Here is a 10833-nt window from a genome sequence, read left to right as displayed (position 1 = left end):
TCGTGTCATTCCATTCAGTCAAGTTTTATTAGTGTCCTTGAACGGAAAGGGTTGACAATTTTCTAAAGAAAAAAAAAATTTTTAAAGAATGTATGTTTGAATTACAATGACACATTGGTACTATCCGTACATATATGTACGTTATTTGTTAACTTATGTACTATATATGCAAATATTATTGTTATTAGAATAATTTCATAAATAATAAACTTTTAAGATTTTATTAAAACTTTTTATTTCTTCCTTTCCATTTTTTTCTTCTCCGTACTTTTTTTTTCCTTTTTCTTTCTTTTTTCTTAAATAAAATTTTATCCAAATATAACAATTATGATTATGACATATATAACAATTATGTAATTGTTAGAAAAAAGAATGAAAAAAAACCAATACCATTAGCTAACCGAATCATTATAGTAATGTATTGAATCATGCAATCCGGAAAACCGGATGTGATTTAATTTCTAATACTTTTTACTTTTGCATTTCTAAATGTCTATAATACGTTTTCTTCATCGATGAAGTATTGCTTTGAAATTAATGATTTTAATTTATAGAAAAGAAAAATAAACAAATTTTAGGGATGAAATATGGCATAATTAATTTGCCAAATATTCAAAACTTCTTAATGGTATCATGTGAAAATAATTTGGATAATTATCATTTCTCTTCAAGATTTTTCAATTTCAAATGATGGATTTGAATTTGCAACTTTTTATTGTCTTAATTACATTTCGAAATTATGTTGCAATTCCTATAGCACAAGAATTACAGCAACAATATTATGTTAATGGTAAATTGTAATTTCATTGATTATTATCATTTGTTACTTAATCATAATTATATAATTATTACTTTAAATTGTAAACTTTTTGAATAACTAAGTCAGTTGCGCATTATAAAGCATATGTTTTAATCAGAATTCATAAATTAAATTTCTTAATTATCACATAGCATAGTAATTATCAATCATACAATTATCATGTTGCAGATAACATGATAATTGCATGATTGTCATTTTAAATTAATAATTTTTATTACAAATTAATATCTTGTAAATCAATCCATTATTAAATTTTATAGTATAAGATATTGTAAAAAAAGAAATATGAATGATTTACTAATTTTATAATGTAAATATTGTAAATATAATGATAAATTTTTAATTAACAATTTTCAAATCAATATGAATCTTTTAAATCAATATTAACATCTTATATGAATTTTGCAAATCAATATTAACATTATCATCTTATGAAATTGAATATGATTCATTAATAATAATACTTTATATACCAATGTTTTATGAAATTTTAAATAAATTTAAAATTTTGTGAAATTTTGAGATATTTTTCAATGAGTAAAAAAATTTATTTATTTATTTATTTTTTCAAATTTATAGTAACACCAACATGCGAACAGCAATCGATTAAAGTGATTTTGACATTTAATGGTGATGATTGGCCAGAAGGGCAATTTATGGATTGGATTGTTGTTGGGACAAATAATCGGGCAGAATGTCGCCTAAAGGGAAATGGTGAATTGCAATATGTCATCGAGCTTGCAGTCTTCAATGATCCATGCCAAACACAAATGGTAAATAATTTGAATTCAAAAAAAAAAAATTTAAATGAATCATTTTGTGAACTTATTTATCAATGTTATTGGCATACAGTAAGTATTATTATCATCCGAAAATATACTTTGCTGAATTATCGGATGGCTTCAAAGTCCGGAATTGTTAGAAAGTTTCAGAAATTTTGATGAAATTTCAATGGATCAATAAATACTGGACTGCATACACGAAGTATTTCGAAGGCTTTAAATAACTTTTGCCATATTTTGATGCCCAAAAGTCAAAATGATTTTAGTCCAAACTTGAAGTGATTATGCGAATTTCAAGCTTAAATTAAATTTTGATTAGCATAGAAAGAAAATTTAATTTTCTTTAGAAAGCTATGACATTTTCTTTATAAGGTGACAAAAAAAATTTCTGATTAATAATTGTTGTCTGTTAGAGGAAAACTGTTGTTGTCAAATTTTTGCCACTAATTTCCAGAGCACTCTTTTTTTTCCTTCTCTTTTCAAAAAATGAAATGGAAATTTGACCGCAATTCATTTCCTTCCAGTTTGTGTCGCAATTTGAAATTTTCATGACCTAATTTCTGGAAATAGGGATCAACAAGAGAAATGATGAAAGGAAGATCAGCGAAAAAGCATAAAAGTGTCAAAAAGCTTCCGGTATTAAAATCCGGAAATTTTGTGCTTGATAATATGTGCAGAATAAAAAAAAAAGAGAAATATTAGCTACCTATGAGGTATTACTGTGAAGGAAATAATTAAGAGAGAAGTAGATGAATCTAATTTAGATTCCGGAAATATATGTATGTGTCACCATAATTATCACATTAATGATAAGGCAATGATAAGGGCGAAATGATAAGGCAATGAGAAAGTTTTTAAAAGCAAATGGTGACATTGTTGTTTTGATAATTAATTGGTTCTAATCACTTTATTTACAACAGATAAATTGAAACGGATAAAAAAAAACAATTAATTTAGACTTACCTATAGCTTTCATCCGGAACCTTAAAAAATTTCACCGTATCCTTAAAAAATTTCATTGAAGAATTTTCAAGATATACTCTTGAAAATTTTCTTTTTTATTTCCGTTATCTCTCAATCATCATTATTCAAATTTTAGCCTTCTACCGGAGTATTTCAAAATCGAATTCGAATTGGAAAAAATCCAGCTGTAATTTTGTTTGGTGATAAGACATTTATCATTAAATGTACATATGGATTACCGGAAATAAGTCAACTTGATATTCCACCAATTAATCCGTCATTTAATGCTGTCACTTTAACGTTAGTCTTTTCCTTTTTTCTGTATATTTGTTTATTTATACGATCACTTTTCAAAAATTTTACATAATTTTTCTTTTGTCTCTTAAAAATACCATCAAATAATAAATATTAATTTTGATAATTAATTACTATAAATTTTAATCGATCATAATTTTTTTTTTTTAGAGATTTACCAACAAATTCAATACAAGATGAATCATTAAATACTCTTGAATTACCAATATCATCAAATGAAACAAGTGGCCAAATTGAAGAAAGTCGAGATATGGTTGATAATGATGATAACACAATCATATCATGGCCAATACTTTTCTCTATTATTGCTGGCTTATTTGTTGCTATTCTCATCCTTATGTTTGCTTTTATTTGTTTTCGATGGAAAATTGAAAGTAAGCCAAGAGATTTGCAAGGACAAAATACTTCATCGAATGGTTTGTTTGTTGAAAAAATTGAAAAGTCTTTGAAAAAAGAAAAAAAACGCTGAAATTTCACAATAAAATTACTATAAGATTTTTTGAATTATTTAAAAAAATTTTTAAAAAAATTAATAAATAGAAATGAGCAATTAAACTCAATTTCTGACTAATATGAAAAAATCAAACATTAATTAATCAAACATCAGCTAATTAATTAAACATCAACATCAAACATTAATTTTTTATCACTAAAAAAAATTTTTTTTGTTTTGTAAAAACATTTGCCTTTAAATAAAAATGAGTAATTAAAATTTGTTAAAATAAAAGAAAATAAATAAAAAATAAATAAAACAAAAAATTTGTTGTTAATAAGTAAAAATAAATAAATAAATTTATTCATCAATTAGTTTTTTTGTTTGTTCGTTTTAGTATTAAATATGGTTTTAAAATAGTTCTTTTTGAAATACATTAATAAAAATCATTTTTAATTAATGGTTATCTTGCGATATTGAAATTGAAAATTATTATTGTTACATTAATTTATCTACAATTTCTAATTATTCTATTTTAAATTTCAAATTTAGAAAGTCAATGCTTCATTGATCGTTTTTAATTCGTTTCCATTTATTTGTCTTATTTTTGTTTTTGAATAAAATGAATAGATAATCCAATAATTATTATTGACTGATATAATCTGATCAAAAAAAAAAACTGTTGATAAACTAGAAATGAAACGGAATATATCTTATATAAGTTAAAAAAAACGAAAAAATAAATAAATTTTTATTTTTTAAAAAATAAATACTAACGAAAAGAGACACAACAGATAAATTTGTTAAATTTTAACAAACTGATTGAAATAATTTGCAATTTATTATTATTGACAATATTTTAGGTGGGCAAGTTTCTTTTTTTCGCGTATTTTTTTGATGTTTAAACTTGCATAAATAATTTTACAATTAATTATCTTACCAGAAAATAAGTTTGATGGTCAAGTAGTTTTAATTTCCAATTAATTTATTGTTTCATTTGTCCTCCTTCTTCTTTTTCTTGCCTTCACTTTTTTGCTCTAAAATTATTAAATTATTTTTTTTAATCAATAAATTTTATATTATATATCTTAATAATCTGTTATCTCCTAATTTAATTAAATATTTATTTTTTTTTAAATTTTTCTAATTAATAAATGCATTATGTTGGATGGATGACGTTTTAAAGATTGTAATTTGACGAAATTTATAAAATATAGAATGAAACCATTGTCATTGTTGTGTTAATTTTTTTTTAAAGATTTTAATAATTTACTTCAAAAATTTGATGATGGATTTAATTACTTATTGATTTATTAATTTTCAATATAGGATATTATATATTGTATTTTTTCAGTAGAATATTTTATATTATGTATATGATGAAAACAAATACATACTATAAAATTATATTTTCCTGTAGGAAAAATGTCTTTTAAAAGTTTTAAAAAGATTTATTTTAATTATAAATGGGGTGTGTTGATCAATGCACTAAAGTAAATTTTCAAATGTATTTAATAATTTGCTTATTAGCATACCTAAATAGCATTATCAATAATCTCTCATTTAGGTATTACAATTAGTAAATTTGGCATTAGTGATCTTTGGTGGAATGACAAGAATAATGTCAAATCAAAGCAATTGTCAAGCGTTCAAACAACAAATGAACGGTTATGTATTATCGAATGAAAATGACATTTCTCAAAAACTTATCTTAATGAAGCACATTTTTTAAGCGTTTATACTGATTGAAAATGAATTCATATTCATATTGGAAAAACTCGAATTTAAAATCAAAGCTGGGATTGAAGGATAGTAATAGAATTGAAATTATTTCATTAATTGGCATATAATTGCTGCAAAATTTGATATAAAAAAATTATTCAAATTTCATTTTTTCCTCAATTTTTTGTTATTTCAACGTTTTGACTTTTGAGTTTTAAATCAAATTCAAGTTTCTTTTTTCAATTTAAGTTTTGACTTTTCGCTTCTATTCTAGTTCTTCTGCAACAGCTCAAAGTACGGTACATATGAATTCATCATTATCATCACATTCATCAATGGGTTCAGAACGGAATTTGCGAAATGCTTCAACGAGAAGTTATTCTCAACAACAGTCTACAACAACAGATTCCGGAATTACTGTTACGGAAGATCTACCACATTGTTATTCGGAATGGCGAAGTCGTATTCTGGCTAATTTATCTAACAAACATACGAATAATAAAAATGTTTGTAATATTAATAATAATTGTAAACAGTAACTTAATAGCAAATTAATAGATTAACTCACAAATAAATAATTAATTATTCTTTTTGATTATTCTTTTCGATTATTAATTATTCTTTTTTCTTTTTAATTAATAGCTTAAGTTCTTGAAATATCGTCAAAATTTATAGCAATAAATATTATCATCTTCTGTCTATTACTAACTATTAATTTATAATTTACAAACAAAAACGAAAACGATAAGCAATGAATTTTTATTCAAATTTAATTAAAATAATTATTGCTTTAGAAAGGCTATTAGTCAATTTTGCATGACATTTTTAGTCATACAATGATAAAATTAAGTGATAATTTTGATCTAAAATTTTTGATTTTTTTTTTTTGCTGCAACAAAAGAAGAATGAAATATTTTTGATAAATTAAAATCTCAAATATCATTTATTAATTAATCTCAGTTTAGGTTGGTCTGAACAGATGTTCATCATTACGAACGGATGAGGTGACAGTTGGTGAAAATCAGCTTTCTGAAGTTCGTTCAATCACAGAAATTTATCAATGCGCAGAGATGGCTTTTGGTGAGGGAGATGGATTGTCACAATCGACACTTGAAGGTACTTTTAAATTGATAACACTTGATAAAAATTGGTACCATTTGTTAAAAATTGTTATCACTAGATGCATCCTTATAGTAGCAAATAAAACAAGTACATAAAACATTGGGAATGATTTAATTTTAAAAAGAAATTTTTTATCATTCTAAAAAAATTTCGTTTTGGATTTAAAAGTAATTTGAATTCAACAAAAAAAAAATTTTATATCCTTCTAAAAAAATTTTTGCGTCGAATTTTCTCCAGTGAAAAATATTGAATCAAATTTGAAATTTTGCATCAGTTGAAGGTTTAAAAAAATTTTTCAACAATTAAATTTCATGCGATTAAATTTTTTTTTAAATTTAGTGTAAAATTTAATCTGGCATTATTTAACAATATTTCAGGAGTATCATATACGCCCAATTATCATAATTCAGATCCTGTAATTGAGCGTTTAATTCGTTGTGTTGGTAAAATACGCGGTATTGGCATGCGTAAACTTACAGAGCAAGAATTTGGTTGATAATTTTTTATTCGAAATAAGAAAAAAGCTCTTTGTTCAATTTTCTATTTCCAATAAAAATTTCCAATTTCATTGACAAAATTCAAATTCGTTGTTTATTAATTAAAAGAATTAGCATTACGTCAACTAATTAAGTAATTAATTTGAAAATTAATTGCTTAATTAAACTAATTAGCTAACTAATTTATTTAACAAATTTATTGCTAAAAAAAAACAACAATAATGAATAAACAACAGTAGGATTTCTTTTTTCTAACAATTAGCATCTAATAATTAGTACTTTAACTTATCCTATATTTGATAAATTAATACTTTTTTAAACAAATATCATGAACAAAAAATATGCATGTTTCGTCTTTTTTTTTCTTTTTTTAATATTTAATAAAATAAAACTTCAGGTCGATGGCGTCGTTTGGTGACAAGTAATGTGACATTTCGTGAATCACTTATAAATGCACACGATAGTAAACAAATTGAAGAGATTTGTTTGGGATCAAATTATAAGAAATTATTTGCAAAAGAGAAATGGACTGCTATAATACGTTGTATTATTGAACAACAACAATGCAATATGTCAACAAGAAATTCTCTTAAAGGAAATAATTCACAACAACAAGTTTGTTAAATTTTATTCATATAAATTTAATAATTTAATAAAAAAATATAAAAAAATAAAATATAAATTTAACAATTAAACTTAATAATCCAATTTAATTTAATTTTTTTTCTTTAATCATTCTTTTTTACAACATTTTTTCGCCGTTTTTCCAAATTTTAACAAGAAAAAAAACAAACAAATATATTGACAAAGTTATTTTCAGAAATAATTTTGTCGAAAAGTTATAAAATAATAATTATGCATAGATATTATTAATTAATTCGTTTCCAAATAATATATTTTAAACAAATTTTCAATATTATCGATTAATTAATTGTTAAATAATGCATTTTAAAAAAAGTTTAAGAAAAAATATTTAATGATACTTGTACCGTTTCATATATAAGAAAATTATATGATAAAAAAAATTCTTTGTTTGTTCATAATTGTATTCCATTGAGGAATTTAAAAAGACTGCGACAATAATTTCAATTATTAAATTGACAAGACATTGTGATGTCAACTTTTTTTTCAAATCTTAAAAATCGAATTTGCGAGAATATCGTTTTCTATGTATTATATACATGATCATAATTTTGTTGTAGTAATATGGTAGCACCTGGCTTATTTTGTCATAATTTATATTCGTGTCATCTGGATTAATTAACATCACTTCATTATAATCTTCTAAATGATCAATTCGGCATAAATTCATTCATACCAAAAGATGCCAATATTATGATATTGCTAAAGTTAACAATGATGATACTAATAATTAACTGATAAAAGATCATTTGTGATAGTGTATTGATAGCAATTTTTTCTATCACTGGTTACTTCAATTATAAAATGCAAGCAAACATAAGCATTGATAAGGATGAGAAATATAGTCATTAAATATTATCAGTTAATTGTCTCTTCCTAATATAAAATTGGAAGAAAACGGCTTTTTTTTTTTGAAATTTTATTCTAAAAAATTTTTCAAATGCAATTTTATCGAAAAAAACCCGAAGAAATCGCTTTTTTTAAAAAAAAATTTTAATATGCAAATTTATTTGGTTTGTTATTTTTATTACTAACCCCGTTATATTCATACATAATTAGCAATATTATTTTGTATTTCTTAATTAATCCGTTTTTTTTTGCAATTTGTTTTCTTACTTTTTCAATTTTCTTCTCATTTACAACAATGAAAATGTTGGATTTAATTTCCAAATATTAATTTGATGTGAACCAATTAATCCATTCAATTTCTCCACACCTTCCCAATAATGGTAATATTATTTTAAATTTCAAAAATTAAAAAATAACATTCGTTTTGACGCAATAATTGAAACAATTATGAAATGTTTTTGATAAATGGAAGTCAAAAAAAAGGAAAGTTAGCACCAAATAGTAATAATAAATTGATAAAAGTTTATTTTAAAAATTCATTAATCAAATTATTATCAAAAATTAGGTTATAAAAATTTTTCCAAAATTAATTACATACTGTTATTTTGTATTTTTCCTTTTCATTTTAACAAAAAGAATAATAATAATAATATTTGTTTAATATTTCTTTTTACAGGATTTGGTTTCATCATCATTAAATGTATACATTGGTGATGTTGGTTCCACTGATTGGTAGCATTCATGATCATCTCCGGTTTTGATTTAATTTCATGCTAGTATTAATTTTCCTGTTCTGTTCTGTTGCTATCCGGCTAATTTGATACTAGTGGCTTATAATTTCAGTTATCAATTGTTATCATGTTTATGATCTGCATATGGCTTGTATTTTCACTTATCAGCTATTATCACATTATCAAAGTCTATATGTATAGTTTTATGTACTTATTCATTTATTTCATGCTTTTGATAAGGATAAATGTTGTAAATTTTAAAAAACTTCTCAAAAACTTATCTTTTAGCATAGTAATACTTCATATGATAAATGTGCTTCTTTCATAAGTTTATAATTTTTTTTTTTAAATTTAAAGTCAAACAGGGAAGTAAAATAGTTGGAGTCAATTATTATTTTTTTGATGGAAGCTTTTATCATTACTCGAAATGTTGTCTTATCATTAACATATCATTTATAAGTTGGGGTTGAAGGTATATTTTATTAATTAGTTAAATTTTACTTCGTATTTGTTTATGATAGCATTTGATCAGTTGATGTGATAGCTATTGCTTGAGTAGAATGATTGTCATGCATTTGACATGTAAGTCCAACATGCAATTAACTTGAGCTTAATTAATTTAGTATTGCAATAAATTAGTGATGAATCAGTCAAATTATTAGCTTCTTCTCGTTTCGTATGCTAATTAACAAACAAAAAGACAAAAAGGGAGAAAAAAACTCCATTAGTTATTTGTTTCAAATTAGTTTTTTGCTTATAATTTTTCTAACTAAAAATGTATTAATCTATAATCAATAATTCAATAATCTTTATATGATATTTAAATTAAATAAATTTTTATGCAAATGAAGTATTGCTATATATTAATTACATCATACTACTAATATATTGTTTCGTTACAAAATATGGTCTCATATTTTGCTTTATATTATAATACTTTATTGATTGATTGCTGTTTTGGTTGATTTGAGAAAATTGTTCAACGATTAAAAAGTGAGTTTTGGATTTTAATACTTCAATTTCACTTTTCATTGCCTTATCATATTTTGTATTAATCAAATTGCATTTTTCTTTTCCTGCCCCTTGAATTGTTCTATCTTTTTTTTTTCTTTTTTTTGCAAAATTTATCGATTATTTTATTTAACTTTAATATTTAAAGTTTTTTGTCCATGTTCATTAGATGTAAAATGTGTGGAATTTGTGGAGTAAGTTAGCTAATTACAATTACCAATTGTAATGTAATAGTCAAATGAAATAGCAATGGATAAAAAGTAAAATGTACAAAAATTATTTCATATTTATTTGTTTAGGTAAATTAAAATGATTTTGCATAATTTTTCAACTTTCATTTATTATAGATCAATAAAAATTAAAGTTCAAAGGTCAAAAATAATAATTGAAAGAAGAAGGACAAATTTTGGTTTTAATCTAAACTGAGATTGAATAAGTTAATGCTATGAATGGTTGCAGCTAATGAGCCTATTCATGAATTGGCAATAATGAGCCTAGAATCTTTTTTCTATCGATTTGCATCCAGAAAGCGAGCCTATTCATGCATTGATAATAATAGGCCAAAAATTTGATGATTTGTATTTTCCTCAAATAGAAAGCCTCAATGATATTATCATTTTTCCAAAAATTTTGTCATAAATTTTAGGAATTTAAAAGAAAAAAAGGAGACACTCTTTTTATATTTTATTATTCATAAATTTAAATATTTCAATCATCATTAACAAGTATTCAAGTAATCAAATTCATTCATCAATTTAGGTTTGTTTGTGTTATTTAAATATTTGTGTATAATTCATTCATTTCTGCGCTACTTTCTACATTTATATGTATGTGAAGTATTACTGTTAATAAACATTTTATAGTTATTGTAAATTTTTTTTAATGGAATATAAAATCGATATATATATATATATATATATATATATATATATATATATATATATAT

At 23.1% G+C, this 10833-nt stretch overlaps 2 protein-coding genes across 2 annotated transcripts; both read left to right on the top strand.

The window, feature by feature from the left end:
- Window positions 1-690: 690 nt before the first annotated feature.
- Window positions 691-3349, top strand: LOAG_09235 (hypothetical protein; the record flags this gene model as incomplete). The annotated part of the gene is made up of 4 exons (XM_003144763.1): window positions 691-790; window positions 1400-1593; window positions 2702-2865; window positions 3031-3349. The coding sequence occupies 4 exons, from the start codon at window positions 691-693 to the stop codon at window positions 3347-3349; spliced, it is 777 nt and encodes a 258-aa protein (XP_003144811.1).
- Window positions 3350-4934: 1585 nt separating this feature from the next.
- On the top strand, window positions 4935-7278 carry LOAG_09234 (hypothetical protein; the record flags this gene model as incomplete). Its single annotated transcript, XM_003144762.2, has 6 exons — window positions 4935-4980; window positions 5047-5125; window positions 5310-5541; window positions 6001-6151; window positions 6535-6648; window positions 7052-7278. The coding sequence occupies 6 exons, from the start codon at window positions 4935-4937 to the stop codon at window positions 7276-7278; spliced, it is 849 nt and encodes a 282-aa protein (XP_003144810.2).
- Between the last annotated feature and the right edge of the window lie 3555 nt (window positions 7279-10833).

Source organism: Loa loa (assembly GCF_000183805.2).
Source record: "Loa loa unplaced genomic scaffold supercont3.83, whole genome shotgun sequence".
Lineage (NCBI taxonomy): Eukaryota > Metazoa > Nematoda > Chromadorea > Rhabditida > Onchocercidae > Loa > Loa loa.
The sequence above is the reverse complement of the archived record's forward strand: the minus strand, read 5'-3'. Positions and strand labels throughout refer to the sequence as shown.